At 44.6% G+C, this 21,799-nt stretch overlaps 1 protein-coding gene across 10 annotated transcripts; it reads right to left on the minus strand.

The window, feature by feature from the left end:
- Positions 1-12: 12 nt before the first annotated feature.
- On the minus strand, positions 13-21,758 carry LOC105276800 (E3 ubiquitin-protein ligase HUWE1). 10 transcript variants are annotated; one of them, XM_026967777.1, is made up of 44 exons: positions 19,641-21,758; positions 18,467-18,547; positions 17,989-18,207; positions 17,601-17,840; positions 17,456-17,518; positions 17,141-17,368; positions 16,484-16,755; positions 16,116-16,392; positions 15,383-16,027; positions 14,977-15,246; positions 14,254-14,763; positions 11,518-14,150; positions 11,055-11,295; positions 10,820-10,973; positions 9,480-10,722; positions 8,860-8,980; positions 8,660-8,765; positions 8,295-8,582; positions 8,033-8,177; positions 7,829-7,970; positions 7,632-7,758; positions 7,399-7,548; positions 7,131-7,286; positions 6,850-7,029; positions 6,380-6,590; positions 6,091-6,312; positions 5,762-5,990; positions 5,497-5,677; positions 4,959-5,331; positions 4,696-4,872; positions 3,968-4,583; positions 3,717-3,889; positions 3,422-3,603; positions 3,268-3,327; positions 2,946-3,032; positions 2,752-2,879; positions 2,363-2,606; positions 1,999-2,274; positions 1,727-1,915; positions 1,447-1,634; positions 1,251-1,384; positions 991-1,156; positions 712-902; positions 13-611 (listed from the first exon to the last, which is right to left on the minus strand). In XM_026967777.1, the coding sequence occupies exons 2-44, from the start codon at positions 18,509-18,511 to the stop codon at positions 509-511; spliced, it is 12,585 nt and encodes a 4,194-aa protein (XP_026823578.1). In that variant the 5' UTR covers positions 18,512-18,547; positions 19,641-21,758; the 3' UTR covers positions 13-508. The 10 variants fall into 10 exon arrangements, with proteins under 10 accessions (XP_026823578.1, XP_026823577.1, XP_026823576.1 ...); XM_026967776.1 differs by having other exon boundaries at positions 6,850-7,038; XM_026967775.1 differs by having other exon boundaries at positions 4,959-5,346; positions 6,850-7,038.
- Positions 21,759-21,799: the final 41 nt, after the last annotated feature.

The following is a 21,799-nucleotide window of genomic DNA, read 5'->3' on the forward strand; positions in this document are numbered from 1 at the left end:
TTCTCATGTAGTTGATCGAACAATAATTTATTCAGTAATACATAAAATAGAACTATCTTTAAAGGGAGAGACTAAAAATTGTAATATTACGCAGCGTTATCGATATTTCGTCTACTCAGGAAAATCAAAAGTTAGTAATTAAGGACTGTGCAATAACAAAAGAACACAATTGCTTTTTTTATAAGAAATACAACATTTACTTTATTCTGCGATTCCTAATTAATAATTCCCTAACAATTTTATAAGGAGCTCGATAACTAATCATAACGGTGCCTGTACGTGTATTTTCGCCAATATTGTCCCGTTCGATGTGTCTTATGAAGTAACGTCTGCTCGACTGTAAACTTTTAGTTAGACCTCGAGGGGAAGGGGAAAAGAAATTACACTTGCTTAACATCACATTTTACAGTTGCACAGACGTTACTGCGCGTAACGTTTACTTTGAACAGGCAGGACAACATATGTACGATAAACTGCTATAATATACGACAACAGCATCTCAGGAAGCTTATGCAAATCCGAATCCTTCGCTGCACTCGTGAATCGCCTTGAGTAGATTTGTACGCAGTTTATCGTATGTCTCGTATACTGGCAAATCCAGTTGATTGAAGCTGCAATTTAAAAAAATACATTTTAGTTCAATAATTTTACAGTGCATGTCAATTTTATGCAAAGAGGATGCAGAGAAAAATTTGTTTTTAAAATTCTTACCAAGTATGGGCAGAAGGAAGCCTGTCTGTTGACCTATCTTCTCTATGAATTTGGAACTTCTGCACACCATTCATTCCTTCTAATGCAGCGAAACCTTGTAACGGCACTTTGGACGTGCCGGTAACAAACTGCAAGAATTTCGCGCGATCCGCCTGATCGAAACCTCGCAACGCGCGCCAGAACCATTGAATCTGAGCATAATAATGATAAAACATAATAATAATTCAATCCTTTTCATGAATTAAAATATCAGATAATCGTACAGAGAATGTGATGTACCTGTAAAGACGTAGCAGTATATTTATGATACTCGGTGTTTGCTTTAAGATCTTCGATATCTACATTAGGCAAGCCGCTGATCAATAATTCAAGTTCTTGTTCGTTAAATATAGAGATCAGTCGTTTAGGTATAATATCATAAAAGCCTTCCAAGAACGCATTTAATCTGTGGAGAAAAAGTTTCGGATATGAGAATTAACGCGGACAAACTAAAGCAGACAGTATTGTTGCTCCATCTTTGAGAATTCAGATTCACTCACTGTTTACGAATTGCTCCAGTCATCTTCATTTGACACACGAGCCTAATATATTCGAGTTTGGTCTCTTCTGTAACGACTATGTTACGTCCATTTGGTATTAAATCTCGCACGTCGTTGACACCGAATTCGTTTACCTGGAAAACCACGAGGCACACGTTCAACACCCGGAATACAATCGAAATCGAGCGAGTCTTACCTCCGTGGAGAATGTTAGCTCGTATCCCAAATCGGAAATGTTATGCTCCGTTAGGTAGACAAGTCCCTTGTAAAAACTATAATCTTCACTCTCCATATCTGTATGCTTGACAAGTATGCCGAGTATATGCTTGTAAAAACTACGTGTGAAGTAGCATTCTAACAATTTGTTATCGTAAATAGCCTTAGCTGTAAAGCAATAAAGCACAAGAATTAATTAATTACATTCCGCAAACTCGTCGATTTACATGCTCGTCGACTGGTAAACTTGGTAAACTCACCAATTACTCGACCTACGAATTTATAGTAACACAAATGATTGGGATTACAATGCGAAGACGAGTTTATCATGTACGTAACTCGATCGCCGGGGCTGACTGTGAACAGGGCGTACATGGGATTGAAGATCTCCCTTGAGATGATCACGTACCATTCTCTCAATAAACCACCTGCATCCTGTCCTTCTTCGCCTTTTAACGGAATTAAAAACATTAATGTTATTCGGTGTCCATCAAATGTTTAAAATTAGAATAAATCAGTCAGAGATGCGTACCTTCAAAGACTATGTAAAAACGATTTTTCCATTCGTCGGCATTTCGTCGGTGGAGCTCCCTGAACGAGTCCTCGAAAACGTGACTCCTACGAACATGTACAGCCAATTCCTCCCTACGTATACCTTCGTCCATTCGTTCTAGTTCCGTTCTAAAGTAACGCCTCTTCACGTCGAAGTCCAACACTCTCGTATGATCCACCAATACGGAAAACGGCCCGTCCGCCAAGTGCGTGGTTGTTTGCCGCAGGATTTGATTGAGTACAGTCCTATGTGTTTCTGCATAAAACGTATGTTAGATTAATTGATGGCTATCCTATATATATATTAATGCGTTCATAATTTTCATTTATCGTAGATAACGTACCAGCAAACTTGAGGAACTTTAATTGATCCGGTGGTAATGTTCTCTGCGGTGTGGGAGTGATATCCCAGGAAGCGTTAGCGGGAGCTTCCGATTGGGAAGTACCGTCGTTGTCCGAGTATATCGGGGACACCGGCGCCAAGTCGGGTACGACTTCTCGATTCTCGCTAGTCGCGTTGAGACGACTGTCACGGTCTCGAGACGTACTCGACGAGGAATGAACCAAGAAGAACGCTTCTACCGCAGGCTACAATGTTAACAAATATGTAATATGTTAAGTTAGATAATATTGAAAAATATACTTATTACGATACTTTGAAATAATATAACAATCGATAACACTAATTAAATAATGATAACGGATCTTTAAGAATACGTGAGATGATTCTTACTTGCAGAACAAGGACGGCATGATGATCAGGAGTATATTCTAGTTCGAGCAAGCAAGCACTAAGAGTCTCCCATAAGTTATCTAATACTAAACTCTCACTCAGCAGTGGAAGCGTAGCCTTTTCTTCGTCTGCAAAAAAACGAGATAAACATGTAAACATCGTGGTAACAGTAATCATCACTATGTATGATTTACCGTTGCGAGAAGTCTTTAAATTATCAAGATTCGAAGCATTCGCTTGCGTTGCGTCCATAGGAATGTCGGCCTCCGCATTCTCGGCGGCTGTAATAAGATACGTTAATTTTCAATGTGAATGTTGACTTAAAAGAGAGAGAGAATAGGTGCTATATACAGTTCTCTTTGTCACACACATTTCTATTAGTCGTTCTAGAAAGACCTCGCAACGATAAATTATAAATATAATTATTTTCAATTAACCTTAAATAGATATTATTTACACACACAATTATTAAAACATATATATATATATATATATATATATTTAATTTTATTTTACCTGTTTCCGATGCATTACTCGTTGTGCCTGTATCCATGGCTGCTTCTGTTGTTTGATTAGCTTGAAAAAGAAGAAAGAATTGAAACAAATTTAACTAAATGGCGAATTTCAAATATTTATCATAGTGTTATGATGTACTACGCGTATATTATACCTGTTTTCTTCGTGTTTGCTAGGCGTACAGCTTCCCTTATCTGTACGATAACTTTAAGTATTCTCAAGAAGAAAGCTTGACTAGAGGTTTTACTGACGAGAGCAGCCATAGATGGTAATTGAAGATCACTTCCGGCTTTAACTTTGCTCGGTGCCGTCACCACCACATTTTCATTAGTAAACCTAGAAATAAATTTTTCTAAGTGAACACCCTGCTTTTCTATATGAATGTAAAGTATATTTAAGACACTTTTATATTTAAAATACGAATTGCGTGCTTCAGAAGATTGTTTTACCTGTCTAACAGAATTCCTCGCCCATTCCCGCCACTGGTCGATGGTTGATCTTCTAAGGAATTCCTTCGACTTAGTTCACGATTCAAAACTTTCAGTTCCATCATTAAATCGTTGATATGTTCGCACACCATATTCGCAAGTTCCATCGCTCCCTCCAATAACAATTTTAGTATCTGACGAATAAAAGAAACGAGCATCGTTAGCCTCAATGTTTGAACAGATTAAAATCCGTTCGACGCAAAAATATTTACCAATTGTCTGGTAGGGTCTGGACAATGAGAGAGATTGAGAAGTAACGCTGTCGCGTCTTCAAGCCCCTCCTCAGAACAGCTTTTGCTAGTCAGCACTTGTACGGCAAGCTTGAGGTGTCCTTCTGGTGCGGCAACACTCTGATCCTTGTTAAGCTCAGTTTTCTTGTTCTTTGCGTTGCCTTCTTGTCGTCGATATGGATTCACCTCCGTCAAACTGATGGAGATCAAAGACAGAAGCCGCAGCAGCTTATCCGTCAGCTGGCTGCTGCGCTTGATTACGGACCAATTGAGCATCGAGATGAGTTGGCCAAACGCGGAAGCCTCAAACGTCGTTGTACCATGTTCCGGTTCGCTTCCCAGATTTGTATTCGAGTGAGTCCGTGCGACCGACTTGCCTTTCTTGGACGCGCACGAGTCCAACTTCAGGAGCAGATCCCAGAAATCCGGGAGATCGCTCCTCCCGATCTTGGAAGCGGACTTGTTTTTCGCACCACTTTCCTCTTTGTTGCCGTCCTTCTCCTTGCCAGTGTCCTTGTCGTCCAACTCCTTAGATTTAATTGGCACAAAGTATCCAGGAAAACTCTTGGCTAAAGATATCAGCAATTCTAAGGTATGCCTGCAATAAAACAAAGTCCACGATGCTCAATAAAAATGTAGCGGAAAGAATTGCGCTTCGAGACAATTTCTTCTGTTAATTGAGGAAACATTTCCAAGTCAGTGCCACTCACCTGCAAACAGAGGGGGCCGCTTGCGGATGGATAGCGATGATACTACCCTGTCTCTCAGATTTCTTGCCAGCGTGGCGTATAATGTGGAATACATTAGCTCTGCAGCCGAGTGCGGCATCGATACTGATATTTAGCCAGGACTGCGTATTGTTTCTTTGGTCAAATATCTTTGGAGAACTGGAACAATATGTCGGACGTTATTACATATCCACGTAGAGGTGTGTGCGTTCGAAAGATCGATTCGAAAAGGAGGATAATCTTACTATAAATCCATGGGAGGATTCAATAATCCCTTCCTCTTAACTTTCCCACCAAAATCTATCATGATATCCTTGTTCTCGTCATTACTTCTCTCCATGATACTTAGTAGCGCTTTCACTATCCATTCTCGCGTGCTACCGTGGTAACAGAGGTTCCTGATTACTCTGTGAAGTCGGAGCGTGTTGATTTTCGGTTCATCGACAAACAGCAATACCAGCAAGCACGCCATCGATTCATGATCAAGCAATTGCCGGCCTCTCAATCTTAAACCGGCGCCTTGGTGAGCCATGTTCGTGTCACCTCGGGTGTTCCATGCGCTCCATTGAGACCTTTGAGGCACTGCGTGAATAGCGTATCTAGTGCCGCCGCCACGAGCTACGGATAAATGTCCTGATCTTTGTATAAATTAAAGCAACTTGTCTAATCGCGCTAATTATACGCCAATTACCAATCTATATTTTATTTCTTTTTATTCGCACAAATTTTGTTTATTCATTCAGATAAATACTGGCACCTGCGCACAATGATATGGAAACTTACCTCTACCAGAATTTCTCAATATGCTAGAGAGAGCTGTGTTACTCTGACTAACATGATTCAGAAATCTTTCTTGCATCATATGTCGATTGCGTGCTTCCCATTCTCTCCTCAGATTTTGAGCCTCTTGAGCCAAATCTGGTGGGAGGACGGATATCTGGGATTCCTCCATGTCTGTTAAAATCTGTCGAGATAAATAGTTTCGGGCGTAAGAACATCGTCGCTTATAAGCCGGGAAAAGGTATGCACGTTTGAGGATTATACTAACAGCTTGTCGTAGAGATGGTTGCAGGTTTTGGAAGAATGCAGCCGCGTCTACGGGGTCCTCCGGGTTGGCTGAAGCAGCTGCGTGCCGTTGCTGTTCCATACGCTGTTGTGCTAATACTTCTTCCTGTATTGCCGGTGGCAGAGCGGCCAGGAATTCAGGATTTACTTCGACTGGTCCGCTCAGCTCTTCAACCACAGAAGCCTGTGCGCGTTGCCTCATACGTTGCAGCCTGTTGATTGTTACAAAATTACATCGTATTACCACTTATCACGTCATTCCATCCGCCAACCCGTGAGTCTTGAAATTAAGGTCGAAATAAATAGACTGACCTAAGCTGTTCAGCGATGACTTCATCACGCATATCCTCAGGTAAAGCGGCTAGGAACGACGGATCCACGCCATCAGGTAGCTGCTGCTCTTGTTGGCCACTGGATTGCTGTTGCGATTGCTGCTGCTGCTGTTGCGACGATTGCTGTGACGATTGTTCCGAGGTGCTCGCAGTAGTGATCTCGGACGTTGAAGACGTCGGATCCTGGCTAACAACGTTGGCACTGCGACGATACCCACACGTTAATACCTGCTGCAATTTTATGCTCAAATTTTGTATACGATACTTACTTTCGCTCGACGCGTCGTAGATCGATGTCGCTCGTTCGACACGCCGTCGGATGGCCGTCGTCAGTCAAGAGTCTGCGTATCCAATCGGCCGAGTCGCTGCTCTCTCTGGACAGATCCTCACTAGTTTCCTGACCGAAATCAACCACTATCGGTGTAGATGGTGTGCGATTAGCCGACGATTCGGCGAGGTTCGTCACTTCCGCACTGGGTCCTGTTTGAGCAAGACTTGTGTTAGTGCTATGAACGGTTTTACTTTCTCGTAATGTATTTGATTGTCTCAGAAAGCGAATTTTAAATAGCCTTTTAACTAGAAGTATTACAAAAAAACTGTCAACAATTAAAATAAAAATTTAACATAAAAGCATCATCACGCGTGATACCATTTTCGATTTTAATACTCTTTTTTTTTTAAACAACGCATACATTATTATGCATTTCGATATGTAATTAAAAAAAAACGTCAGTATTACTTAGTCTAATAGTTGTTTCAGACGTGCACGGTCCTAGTACGGAATCAACGATGCTCTCCGCCAACTCCAACGTGGGGTTTCGATTCGCCGTACGAGGATCTCTATCGGAAGCCGATTGTTCCTCAGGCGGCGGCGGTGGGGGCCGCTCCTCGTCCTCTTGAACCGTCACTTCCATCTCACCTGTTACATCTAGTATGTAAAAGACACATAGAAACACGCGTGCATGATGTTCGGTAAAAATAAATACGAGACTTGGGTCTCCCTTAGCATTGCAAGTGTACCAATTATATCTTCGTCCGGCGTGCGCTCCTGCCTCGTGGTCTCCACTGCGGTTTCTTCAGACGGACTATCGCTTATAACCGGAGTGCTACAATCGGTTCTCTGGGACGTAGACGCGGATCTGTGCTCGTCCAGGTGTGTCAAAGCGGATAACATAGCTAAAACGTCCAAGTGTCTCAAAAACCGATGCGCAATCCTATACTCGAGTATATCGCGGCAAGTGTACATAAAAATATATGTGGGGAAGTATACATTGTATATAATGCTTACGTTCCGCATTATTCGAACGCTCCTTCTCCTCCTTGTTATCCTTCTCACTTTCCTTCTCAGGTCCGTGCTGCTTCTTCCGTTTCTCCTTGCGCTCGGCTAGTTCGGCGTTTCTGTGCTTCTCCAAGCCAGGTATCAGCTTGTGAACAACACCTTTTGTAAACAAAAAAAAACAGCGAGTGAGTTAATCGAATTGCACGATACATAAACGAAGAAGATGACAAACGCCTTCTTACCAACGCAACAATCTGGCTGAGAATCACCATCCAACTGCTTGCTCTCTTCGATCCACCAGTGCAACGCAGTTGGTATATTGTTCAAGGTCGCAGCGAGACTAGGTCCAAATAGATATCCAGATTGATCCTGGTGGCATTCAAAGTTAAACATTTTTTTGATTCATGTTCCTTAATCGTAATCTTAATTATATACGTACGACGTAATCGATTTGTTCCTCTTCTTGATTGGTGAATATTCCTAATCCGTTATCCATCACGACAACGCGCGTGTCTCGGAAACTCGACGCCAAAACTTGACTAGCAGACAAGGGGAGAGTCTGTGCAGCCGGGCCTAGAAGTCTGCGTCACAAGTACAAGATCAGTTGAATATCAAGTTTCAATATTCGATGTAGGATCGTTACCTCTGTAATATCACAGGTGGATTCGGACTGCGTGGATTGGACAATTGCAAGTATTGATACCGCCTTTGCCGCAACGCACGCTGCGTCCTGGTGCTCGCGGCGTCCAAGCTTCCTTGCGATATCAAGAGCGGGTGAGTGCTGATACCTGTAAATTGAAATCGTTTGATGCTTATTTATCATCATTTGTGTTCTCATGACTGTAGCTCGCGCGCAAGAATGTAATTAAAAAAAAAACGTATGCGATAATTAAATTCTTATTCACCATTGTTCTCAGAGCCTGCGGGTGGTTCCTCGAATAGGCCCAACGGTAACGGGAATGTAGTATTCCATGGAAGACTAGGTCGCGTATTGACGGGCGTCGATGTGTTCGCGATATCTTGATTTTCGATGTTGTGCTGTATCATTACGACATTGCCGCCATCACGCTCGGAGGTCGGGAACATGCGGAAAACGCCGCCTTCCCCGGTATCCTCATAAAATTCTATTCCATCCTCCTCGTAATTGGACGAGCCCTCCTCCTCTTCCTCCTCCTCCTCCTCGTTCTCTTCACCTGGAATAATTGACCGATAGGTAACACATGCACGATCTTTCAACCCCGCTTGCTGTGTTTCGAGCCATTTTATCTACCATCGTCCTCCTCTTCTTCCTCCTCGTCCTCATCATCCTGCACCTCATCCTCGTTATCGTCGGATGGATTGCTATCCGAGTCCGAATCGGAGCTCATTAAATCCTCCTGGAATAAAACTCGTTGTAAATTCACGAACTCTCAGGTGAAAGATACTGATCTTGTCTGAGAAGATATGAAAGAAAAGCGACGTTACTCTTACTGTGGTATCTCGAGTCGGATCGAAATCGCCCTCCGCGTCGCGCATCGCGAGACTTTCATCGTCAATGTCCATCGGCCTGTGTGGGCGAGAAGACGGTTCTTCTGCCACGGCCGAGCCGTCCCTGGAAAACAGTACACTACTTGATTATAAGTACTGCAGCCTTCATGACTTAAAATGGCTATTAGATAAATAAAAGATTCACGAACGTGTGCAACACATAAACAGAAAGGGAAAAAACAACCAAAAAAAAGAACTGTGTTCAAATTATCAAAATTCATATGTACGTAACAAATTAATAAATTATATTCGGAAAGAGATTTGATCTCTTCGTATAAAGTTAACATAAAATAATTGCGTAATTTATACAAAGATAGTGCTCCGCTATTTCTATTAAACACAGAAAAACATTATTATTATTATTATTATGCACTACACATATACATCAATACATGGTAATTATATCATTTTAAATTCATAGTCGACAATATCCAAAAACACACGTACACGTATATTAAAGCTACTATTACGTGAATGCATCTCGTTTGAGCACAAAGCGAGGCCTTTTAGAATTGCATGACGTTCATTAGAATCTGACTAATCGTTAATTTACGTGTCGTTACCTTTCGAGAAGCTGATCCATTATGTCCTCCAGAGCGGCTTCGTCGCCTTCTTCGTGTACTTGGCTCTCGGAAGTTGGTTCCAGGCTCTCCGCCGTCACCGAGATGTCATGCTCGGTATTCTCCGCATCCTCGTTGGCCTCCTCGCCTACTGCGTGCGTGGCCTCCGAGGTCGTGGTACCAGTTTGTTCGCCGATCGGTTCTTCTTGGACCGTCCTATTTTTCGGCTTCGTAAACTTGTTGTTCACCGCTCCCGGCATCGGTTGATTGATTATGCGCGACAGGGTCTCCAGTGGCTTCAAGGCGGCGTTAATAGTGCCAGCCATGTTCGGGCTCGAGAGGTCGAGGCTGTGCGGTATCTTAGCTAGATCGGTGATTATGCCCTTTCTCAGCATTATTCGGACGATGTAATTGACATTGTTGTACTGATGGGCCCTCAGAGAGGCCCTCAGCTGGCTCTGTGACATGTTGGGTGGGCAACTATCGATCATGGTGGAGATCAGACCGATCAGCAATTGAAGCTGCGCGTGCTTCTCGGAACTCTCCGGGAGCGCGAGCGTTCTCGTCAAAGCTGCTTTAACCTCGGTTACCAAGGTTGTTTGCACGTCGGGCGAATGATTACACGAGGCGATTGCCGCGATCAGCATTCTTGCCATGCTGCTGCACGTCCTATCTCCGGAGTTATCCGGTGACATTGGCAGCAGTTTATCTAGTAAAAATGCTAACGCCGTCGTATCCTCGCTTACCATTTCGCTTTGTCCCGCTCTGTACGTATGTTCGGTAATAAGACTAGCGACAGCGCCGTAAGACCTCACCGCTTCCGCCAGTATCTTGAGTATCGCGGACTTGGTTAGGACAGGTTTTTTCGCCTCCTCCGGTTCAACCTTGCTATTACTGCCAAGGTCCGTGTAAATCTTAAGTGGAATAATTTGCGAGACTTGATCGTCGTCATCCAAGGGATCGTTGGTAGTCGTTGCATTGTTTCTCAGCATGTCTCCTCGCCGTGAAGACGATGTCGATGATGATGAGGCGGCGTTACCCGTCGTCGAGCTCGTCGAATGCGACGTCTTCTTCTCCGGACTTGTAGGAGTAGTCGATCCGTCATCCGACGACACCGGTATCGGCTTGATCAACGCGTTCAACAGGTCACGGATGACACCAACTGACACTTCCTCCACCATCGGTAAGGCTGGCGAGTGACTAGGGGGCAAAGCTTTCACGACTAGCCTGTTGTCAACGTCATCCTCTGCAAAACGATCGCGATACAATTAAAAAGATAGAATTAATGAAAAACTACGACCTGGATCAATAATATAGATTCCATATGGATTAACGAAACTTACTTTTCAGGCATGTTATATCGACGCGAAGGATATTGTCGCACACTTCCCTGTACACTTCTGGATTCCGACAAACGGCACTGCTAATCTGCCGCGTCATGAACAGTATCTCCTTGTACGCGGGAGGTATATTGCTTTGCGTGCGCGCACGAATAACCTGGAACAAAAGACAGAGGTATAAAAAAAAGGGCACATCCTTGTGCAAATGTACGTACGACAAACCGGAAGGCACGAGTACCTTCTCCATCGCGAGGCGGAGCGTACGCGGCTCTTCAAGGGTGTGCCGTATCAATAAGGTGCACAAATTTATGGAACCAGTAAAGCTGCTCATTTGCGTCATCTCGAGAAGCAGCTTAACGCCACCCTCGCGCGCGAATACTTCCGCGTTCTTGTAGTCTCTCGTCAACCTCAAGCACACCCTCATCAGAGCGTGCAATGTATCTCGATCGACTGGAATCGTCAGCAGCTTTACACACGCGCTGTAACACGAACAACGATCGTAAAATATGTTTATTAAAGGCTTTTGTTAAGCAATCAATTAAGACACTGCTACGAAAAAGTATTGCTGATTATACAATATTAGAACTAATATATTATTATATTTTAATCCGAGTTTTCTTGGCCCGCAATAATTTTTCTAAGCACACGACTAGATCATATAGCGTGAGATATTATTCTGGATAGAAAATCTTCTTTCTCACCGTACAATGCTCGGTGCTATGCTAGGATCGAGTCCTTGCACTACTGTGTTTCGTTTCTCCTCTATCGGGCTCTCGTCGGTGTCCATGTTCGAGTCCGAGCCCGAGCCGCCATCCTCCTTGTCCGTGTTCAGCTTGAAGCCCATTGTGATAGGTCGCCTGTTATCACTATCCTCGTTCACTTGCGTCATACAGGAAAAGGTGATCAGGTAACGACGTCGGCTGCACGATATTCGTACACTGGACTCGCCGGCCCAGTACGCGTCGTTAATGATCCTGTTGTTCATAGGAGAGTACAAGGTCCACTTGCCAGTACTCAAGTCAAACCATTTCCATGTTCTAGTCGTGACCTTGTGCATCAGCTGTTTTCGTTTCGTTAATGTGGCCACCTTCTCTAAACGATCGATCAGTAATAATAACGGCGCCAACCACTTGGGCGTCTTAACGGTCGTTACGCTACCATCTTTGCTGTCTTTTGCGATCCTGTTCTTATTTGCGGTGAGCGGGCCTTCACTCACTACCAGCAGACGCACGAGTTTGTCCAATATCGCGCATTCCTCCACGATCTGTGCACACGGCACTCGCATCTCCTGGAACGTGCCCTCGAAAAAGAGCGTGTACAGGTAAATGCGACCGGCGACCTTATTCGCCTCCTCGCACTCCACCAGGCGCGAGCCGGCGTTCTCGTCTTGGCTCTCGGCGATGCCGATCAGATAATCCACGACGTTACCGATTTCGCGTATCAATTGCCGCAGCATACCATCCCGCCACTCGTCGCCGTTGCGTTTTGTAATCGTCACTAATAAATCGCATATTCTGTACACCGTGTCCGGCATGAGGTCCAGCAGATTTAAACACTGTCCCAACGCAGTCTGCGTAAACTCATCTATGCTCTCGGTGATGGTGGTTTCGCGCGTTAAGCTCTCCTCACCGCCCGAAATCTTGCGTGCCTCGGTGTCGCCGAGCGACATCGCGATCGCGTGCATTATTTGATCGTCATCCGCCAATTCCAAATCCATGATCAGACCTTGAGCACCAGCGTCGCTCACGGGCGCGTCGGGTCTGCGATGAGTCGCAGGATTAGTCAGAAGGTAATCGGTCGCTTGTTCGACGGTCAGTGTATGCAGTAACGCCTCGATGCAATGCGCACGGCTGAAGCCCATGTCCATCAGTTGTCTCAAATATTCCGGGTTTACGTCCGTTTCCGGCTCGTCCCTACGATCCGATCCAGCACTCCTACCGACGCCGCTCGCGCCACTACCACTAGCTGTCGCGCCATCGCTGCTTTCTTCCTTTTCCGTGCGTTCTTTGATGATCTTCTCGCCGCGTAGAATGTGTCGTAAGATCGATAGAATCGACTCGGTCATTCGAGCTCCGTAATTCTTCAGCGGTTTTTTACCCCACATCAACATAACAGACTCGAAAGCTTTCTTGTGGATGTCGGTGAGATATTTTATCGGATCGAACGTCTCGCCCACTTTGTACATTCCTGTACACTTGGACGAAACTACATGAGGCGAATCTAAGATGGCCTTGGGGTTGACCATCTTTTCCAGCAACATCAGCCAAGCATCCAGAAATTCGCCAGTTCCGTCGGGCAGATTTGGATGTTCCAAGCCTTCAGTCAACAGAAATTGACCTCCCCCAGACAGGGCCCAGTGAAACGTGGAGAAAAATGCATTCTGACCGTTCAGTTTGACAAATTTTTGTAGCATCAGGTGATAGGGATGTCTTTTCTCGTCAAATAACATCGGCGAGGTGAATCCCACCGAACATATGAGGAAGGTCAACTTAAACTTGGGAATGGGAGACGGCGGTAACTTGTCCCACGACAAGCCACGCGTCAACAGGCAATTTAAGGCCGTGGCGACGCTCCTCGCCGCCTGTGACGGCAAGGTTGGTGTCAGAGGCATCTGCTGACCTCTCCGTTGCCTCACTGGAGAACCCATACACAGTTTAACTAGTAGACCGAATAGCTCCGCAAGTGCTCTGCCAAGTCTCGAAGACGCACCGAGCAATGGTTTAATGTATTTCAGTTGGTAGCTGTTCGGTGAAGACCTGCCAGTACCTACATTCGGCTTATCGTCCACTTCCATAGGAACTGGTGGTGGATCTGTACTGAGGGCTTCCATGGCTGTCGTCATGCCGTTGCTGCCCATGTCCGACGACACGGCGGCGGACCAAGAAGACGAGGAGGATTCAGGTGGCATCAGCTTGTCCATGTCTTCTTTGCCGAACTCGCATCCGGCCGGAATGATGTCCTCGCTGCACAACGCGAGCAGCAACGTACTCTCCCAAACCAGGGACATGTACAGTTCGGATAAGCCCTTTAGTACAGTTAAACCCAGTTCGGAACCCCAGTGATTCATCGAGAGGTTACGAATTTCACTTTGGCTCGTTCGACATACATGTACGAACATCACTACGTATCCGTGAGCGGCATTCATCGCGTGCAACAGCGGCGTCGCCGTGTCACTGGTAAATGCTGTCTCGAGATTTGGAGCTGACGCGAGCTCGTGCAACAGGACTGAGCCGCCAGGAGACTCCATGTGACTGTGAAGTGGCTTCAGTAGATTCAGAACTTCGTTCAACTGCGATAAACCCGTTTTAAGTACCAATGGTTCGTGTGCGAGATTCTGTAAAAAAAAAAAGCAAATTTATAGTCGCAAATGTTATTATTAAAATATTCGAGAAAGTATGTATACGCTTCGATGAAACAATGACAGAAATTAGACGTACCAGGATACTTTTGCAAACCGATGCTACGGATTGGGCCGCTTGCGCGACTGGATAGTCAACGGGCAAATTTGGCAGACCTAATATTGAAAGAAGTGGAACCAATCCTTTCTGAGCAACGAATTCCCTGCAGTGGTCGTCCGTGGAATTATTGCTGAGAATAGCGTCCACAAATTTCATGACGTTATGAATATATTCAACCAGAGCGATAGGAGTTTTCTCTCTAGGTTGAGGCGGTGGTCCAGGTTGTGCGGGTGATAACGTGGGTTGTTCCTCTCGCTGCGGATGAGAACTCGTACTCGCTTCTTCCTCATCTTCTTCTTCCTCGTCGCTGCTACTTCCGCCACCTCCACCTCCGCCGCCACCGGATTCACCTACACCGACGCCGACCGACTGGCCGGACGATTGACGGTTTCCAGAAGCGGTGTTCGACGGCGAATTGTCCGATTTACTGGCGGCGCGCCAACATATATAGCGTGGATCACAACCCAGTACGCATAATTCTTCTAGCAACTGTAGCAAACAAACATGTGAATCATATTTTAGGTAATTGCGTTATTCAGTTTTCTAAAACTAAAATAAAGATTAGCAAAACCGGTAAATTTATAACATAAAAATAAATAATAAAAAGATCAAACAAAAGAATAAGAAATGAGTTTACGTTTAAGAAACATAAAATCTAAAAGAAAACAGAAGCATATTTTCTATTCGTAATGAATAATGTACCTTGATGATAGCGGCAATCGCATCAACCTTTAAGCTCGGTTGGTGTCTCATGAGCTCATCCATAGCATTACCCAGATTTGACGCTGTATCGCCTAGCGGATCGGCACTTCGTCGTCGTCTCATTGCAGACAGGTAGACAGGTGACAGAAGTACTTTGAATAAACGCTCAAACGGCCGCCTCTTCACGAAAGATTCAAGACCGCGTTGATTCAAACACAGTGCACTGAACACATTGGGTAACGAGCCCAACACTTCTCGAGTGGCAGGAACCTAAAATATATCGGATTTCGTAAAAAAATATTATTATTTTTTTAGCAATGTAAGAACGAGCATTCTTGATTCACACGTGTGACGCCACGGTTTGATCTTGCTATCTTTAGACTATTAGACAAATCACTGCACTCACTTCTTTTATGAGTAATGCGTGAAGTACAACATCGGTCAAGCCATTATCTTGCAACGACGATAGTAGTGAAGGCTCTTGAAAAACATAGACGGTCACAACGTCCGTAGCGAGTAGGAATAACGACGGTCCGTAGTATTCAGAGTTGCTGATAATATGCTTGAGGGACGATGGTAATGTACCCTCCATAACGTGTCGTATACTATCAGAAAATGCGGGATCCTGAATTGCCTTCTTCAGGAAATTCAACATGGACTTGAGGAGAGCCGCTCGCTGCGGTAAGCAGGTCTTGCCGGTTTTCGCGGCGGAGTAGTCCGGTTGTTGTTCGCTCTTCTCGTCTGTCTTCAGGCTCATGTTCTCGTCCTCGGAGATCTCCATTGGATTGGACGATTCTTCGCGTTCGTCAAAGGTTTCGTGTCCACGTCGCGACGTCGAGGATTCCTCCTCCCTGTCCACGGATCTCTCTCGCGAGGTCTGCGGCGTGTCCTGATAGAGCATCGGTTCTATCTCGAACGGCTGCTCTTTTCTGCATACGTTAACTTCCATGTCCAAACGGTTGATGAAGCTCGCTAGTCCACCGTGCGTTTGGAAGCCTTGCATATCTATGTTCGTTATCAAATCTATGACACGCACTGCCCTCGTTACAAACTGCAAAGGAACAATTATTTAGTCAAATCAATAATCGTGCTGCAAGAGGAAGAGAGTAGAGATAGAGCGCGTCTTGCTTCAATCTTACCGTTATGTGTTCTAATTCACTTCCTGGCCAATTGATGACTTTTAACAGGCTCTCCATCATGCCACAACTCACGAGGGCTTCTCCACCTGCCTCGTAACTTGCAAGGTGGTAGAGAAAGCTGAACAGAGCTGTTGCCAGCGGCAAAGGGAACGGTTGACCATCCGGTTGTGGCGAGGTCAGTGTTGTAATGCAAGTGCGAACCAAAATTGGGAGAAATCCGTGATACGAACTGGCTCCAGTGACGTCAATGATCATATTCAACCGTGAACCAGGTTTTCTAAAATCATACAAGACCGTAAGATCATTGCCTCAGAAGATTGTAAATAAGTGATACGATTACAATCCAACGAAACAGAAAATATGCTCACTTAGGGAAATGCGGATTACGATCCAGGTGTATGATACTCGTCAGAGTACGTAGCGCAGCAGCGCGAATTTCAACGAGATGACTGTGTGGAAGTTCCAATAATTCTACTAACTCTTCGAGAAGTCCGGCATGGAGGAGACTGTGCGCGTTTTCCTGCAGAGCATTGCTGTATACTAGTACCGACAATGCTTGAAGCCGTGCTTGCACGCACTGCAATCGTCTTCGATAATCCGAAAAACTATGCGCCAGTCTTATGTGTGTTAATAGGGCCATCTAAGAAACATCATTTTTCAAATACATAAAAATATGTTACCACATTTTATATATCTATGAAAAGAAGAGATAAAAAATGATGGAAGATTTCTAAACGAGAATAATAAATAAATGAACAAATAAGAAGAGCAAAATTTTGTCATATTAATTTTATTAAGTTTACGTTAAAAGTAATATTTATATTGGTTAATTGATTACTATTTAAAATTTCTTTTCTTGAATCTCTTACACTATCTTTAAATTTGTTCTCTTTTATACAATTTTATTAATTTCTTATTAATACTGACTGTAATTTAACATTTTTGACAGTAATAGTTTAATAAGTTATATGTGCTTAACGTTTCTTCAAGTACTGAAGAAAGTGATAAAATTTAGGCATTCCTACCTGTCGTTCCTGGGGTACGTTATAGACTTTCAACAAATCATTCATGATCTGCGCTGGGGTATCTCCAAGCTCATCAATATTTTCTATATGTATATATGTTACAAGATTCGTTTGACCAACTTTCTTTGTACTAGGGAGTGATGAGCTAGTAGTAGCTGATGCTTCCGATACGCTCGGATTTTCCGCATAGAATTCAAAGTGTAACGTAGTAGCACTAGCTGGGAACGGCTGCAAGTAAAAAAAAACATTAAATAACACGTGCAACGAGTTTATGAGATTATTACACGTTACTATGTAGTAATTCCACGTGCGCACCTTCTCCGGAAATTCCTTGCAGCAATCCGCTAGACCAAAACCATTTTCCTTTCCTCCCCAACTCTGTAACGGTAACGATGTAACGAGATAAGCTTCTATTCCTAGAGCATCGCTATATCAAATATTAATAATTAATATTACTAACCTCTGCCAAATGATTGAGTCTGCTGAGTAGAGCCTGTCGTTTGTCGCTATTCAGACGCGTAATAAAATTACTACGTTTACTAAACATGTACAGAAGATTTAATACACCGAGGACTACATGCATGTCACAACTTGATAGCAAAGTAACCAAGTGTTCCATGCTGTTGTACAAATGCCGTGAGAATGAATGCTCAATCAACAATGTCGTGAAATGAAGGACCCAGAGAAGCAGCTCTTTTGCCTGTACAAAGTTAATGGCATGTATGAATTATTCTGACATTTGTTGTTTGACAGGTAATAACATATAAAATATAGCACGTGCCAATAAAACATGATAATAGACACTTTGTCTATCAGCTTACGCTAAACGGTAAATTTATTAAACAAACCTCTCGATTTTGCGGAAGATCGCATGCTAATTCCCATGGATTATCCGGACTCCTTGTTGCAGCCTCTTCTAAAATACTGTCACTGAGATCTAAGACATCAATCCAATGAAATAATTCACATTTTCCAAAGGTCCACGCGTCTATCTGCTTCAGTTCTTCCAGTAGCTCTGCGTGCGAGCAAGAGCGTAATTTGCTTATAAGTGCCTGACATTCTGTGGGCTAAACACATTTATTATATTATTATATTTTATGCGATATACATGTACACTTAATCAAGCCTTTAGCTTGCTAACTAAATTATTAAAATACATTTCATTCATACATTTAGAATGTAATGTAAATTTAAATAGCCGCTGACTAGTCTTGGTTGTAAAATTATGCAATCTATCTAAAAGTTCATAAATTGTTTCTATTTAAACAAATGTTACGTATATTTGCAGTAATTTAAATGTTAATTTAATTTGAGCAAAATACTTACCACTTCGGAAGTGCATTTTTTCAATCTACTGCGATCAATTTTCATTTTGGTGTGTTAATGTGTCCTTCCCAAATTTAATATCTAAAAATATATATGCTACATTATAGACTTTATAAATTAATAATACAGAATATAATCTAATTATAAATAAAATACAATAAATCCATAAAATTGGAATTTTTTAATTAGTCTGAATCAAAAGTTTTCTCAATCTGGAACTATTCTTCCTCATCACATTATGGTATTAGCTATATTTAGTTTTATTTAGCTCTCTTTCTCTCTCTCCCTCTATTTATATATCTTATATAGTTTTTTATATGTATTCAAATCTATAATTGTCTGCATACTTTTGGGGGGGGAAAAAAAAAAAAAAAAGACATAAGGAAGTACAATCAATGAACAATCGCTGAACAATGTAAGAACAAAGACGCCGCAACAATAAATTCTTAATCACAGGAAAATAGTTCTAGATAATTTTACCTAATTTTACATTAACGACAAAAGAATTTTACCAAACAAGTGTTACACGCGATTTCTTAAGCGCAGGACCGTTAAGGTATTATCGCGCAATAATCTAATCTAATTGCGACATATACTGCGACGTAAAATAACATCTTCAACAATAATTTACGTCACTCGATCCTACATTTCGGTCAAGCTTTTTTGTTCTACTTCGTGCTTTCTCGCAAAATCATACCTTAACCTAACATTCGCGTTCCCCGCAGTACTTCACGGTAACGACCACGTGCAACGCAAGAAACTGGACAATGCGTAGGTCCGACAACTCGAAGTCGCACTTTAATCTGCACAGTCATCAAACGAAAACGGGTGGTCTAACCTATGCGCGGATCATCGCGCATCGAACAATGGTAAAATGACAACAGTAACTTCGACGGGGATCGAGTCGCGCGTCACGGGCTCGGAGCCTGTTGTTACACGCACTCGTGTAAATATAAACGTTGAAGGTGAACAGCGACGTACGCTCGGCGTTTTGAACGCCACGACGGTTAACGGAACGATGAGGGATTTTCCCTCGAGCGAATCGCGAGAGAAAGAAACGACGCGCGCGCGCGCGCGCGCGCCGAGAGTACAAAAAAGAGGGAAAGAGACAACGGGGAAGGCGCGAGAACGAGGGAGAAGAAGCAGGCGGGCGAGCGAGCGAGCGACGTCTCACCTGGCGATAAGCCGTCGTACTTCCGCGACTCCAACTTTTCTACGTGACGACGCAACGTTGCCGCTGCTGGTAGACCCTTCCGTGAAACTCGGGTTCCGTCCGATGCGCTTCTTCACGTCGAGAGCGTGGCGATGCGGCACGGGCATCGCGGTCGCGTCGAACCCGCGAGCCCGAGTGTACTTGCTGCACTATCTGTCGCCGCTGCACGCCGCACCGCTGTTGCGTTCGTGGGCCGACCCGTCGCAGCTTCCCGTCATTAACGCCGCCTGCTCGCGGTGGACTCCGCTGCCGCGGTCACGCGCGGTTCTGCTCTGCGGCGAGGACGGCGAGAAACGCGGCCGAACGAGACCGACGAGGAGAACGAAGTGAGAGAACGGGGCAATAGCGAGGGCGAGGGAGACAGCGAGCGCGGCCAGCGGCGCGCGGGGGGGGGAGGGGGGGAGGCGTTCGACAGAGAACGGAGGGGATGGTAGAAGGGGCCGGGAGGGAGCACGCAGGGCCGGCGATCGGGGGTGCGCGAAGAAGGGCCAACAGCCGCTGCTCGATCGCTCGGGCTCGTGTTGCGGCACGACCGAAGCGAAACCGCGAACGAGCGCGGAGCGTCCGCGAAGGGACGGTCCTCGTCTCCCCCTAGTTTCTTCTTATCTTTCCCTTCTCTATCGCCCGAAGACCGCGCCGATCACCGCCATTTTAGGGAAACATTCCGCGCGACGGATCGCGACGTCCATCCCGTTCCCTCCCTTTAACCTTGGCGAGTGCGGAAGGTACGCGATCCGCGGTGACACGCCACAACTTCAGTCTCCCGAGGGGGTAGGGGGGGGGGGGCGGCTCAACCGTTGCGCGTCGACGTTTCTCGAACGATCTCGCGATTCCTCGCAACGCGAGCTCACGACCTCCTCGCGGACGATCCGCGGCACGGGCCGTTCGTCCTGCGCGACGTCGTCGTCGTCGTCGGCACCGCCGCAGCCGAGAGCACTCGCGGCTCGTCCCTCTCACTGATCACATATATTTATTGCGCCGAGAGCACCGCGCTTGTTGCGTGGTGTGTGTTATATATGTATATATGTGCGCGCGCACCCACACGCACGGCCACGCATACACGCGCGCTCGTGCGTACGTCGCGTCGTTATCAGACCTCTTCGTCGGGAAATCCTCGTCGCGCCGCGTTAGCGCGCGGAACTCGAGTCACTCACACCCACGGCGATACCGTCGCGAGTGCGCGGCTCCCGTGCACACGAATCTTTCGCACTCTGCACGACACGGCGTAATCAGGCCGCCGATCCTCACTCACATCGCGCGTCACTCTCGTCTCGGCGAACGGTGCACGCGACGATGCGCGATTACGACGCTACCGCGAACGATCTCGTGGGCGAGCGAGCGAATCGCAGGGACGCGTCGCGATGCGGATCGGACATGAGCTCGCCGGCGAATCCGCTGCCGCCGCGACCGCCGCTCGCGACGTTTCAAACTCGAACTCACTCCGCGGCCGCGAGATATCACAGATCGGGCTCTCCAAACGATATCGATAGTTTTCAAAATATTGTAAAACCATTCGCGAGATACAGATTAAATGTAATGTTAAATATGCACGAGTTAAGTGTTTTACATTGTGATTATATTTTATTGAATAAGTATTATTTATATACGTATATAAATTATATTCACGATATTCTGAAGGAGTAAAGTCGAATATTCATCGATACTTTTTGAAACTTCGTTGTCCTATTATTTAGGCTAGTTGATGTTTTCAAATGCTTCAGAACACATTTTCTATCCTTTTTCATCTTTTAAATCAAAAGAAGGAAAGCGTTGAAGCACTTGGAGCACCAACTGGACCGTTTATATAACAGCACATTTTCGAGCAGGATGTAGTATATTGGAAGAAATTTTCGCTTTAGAAATGAAAAATATTTAAAAATACCAAAAATGATTATTCTAATTAAACATATTCTTATTATTACGAGAAAACTAATCTGCGATTTGATTTTTAAAAATAAAATGACTCATTGAATGAATGACTCGTGAAACAAGTAGTAGTATGTAATGATAAAGAATCTACAATAATAATTCTAAGAATGCATCCTGAAATGTTCGATACGTGTGATAAACAGCAAACAGTAAAGTAAGTCAAACAAAAGTCACGATAAAATATATTTTTG

The sequence above is a fragment of the Ooceraea biroi genome, chromosome 2, assembly GCF_003672135.1.
Source record: "Ooceraea biroi isolate clonal line C1 chromosome 2, Obir_v5.4, whole genome shotgun sequence".
NCBI classification, from domain to species: domain Eukaryota; kingdom Metazoa; phylum Arthropoda; class Insecta; order Hymenoptera; family Formicidae; genus Ooceraea; species Ooceraea biroi.

Coding starts and splice junctions, on each gene's coding strand:
- LOC105276800 (XM_011334713.3), bottom strand. CDS start 18,511: ATGAAAATTGATCGCAGTAGATTGAAAAAATGCACTTCCGAAGTG. Junction 14,764..14,976: donor CGATTGCCGCTATCATCAAG/GTACATTATTCA, acceptor TGTTTGCTACAG/TTGCTAGAAGAATTATGCGT. Junction 1,385..1,446: donor AGCTAACATTCTCCACGGAG/GTAAGACTCGCT, acceptor GTGGTTTTCCAG/GTAAACGAATTCGGTGTCAA.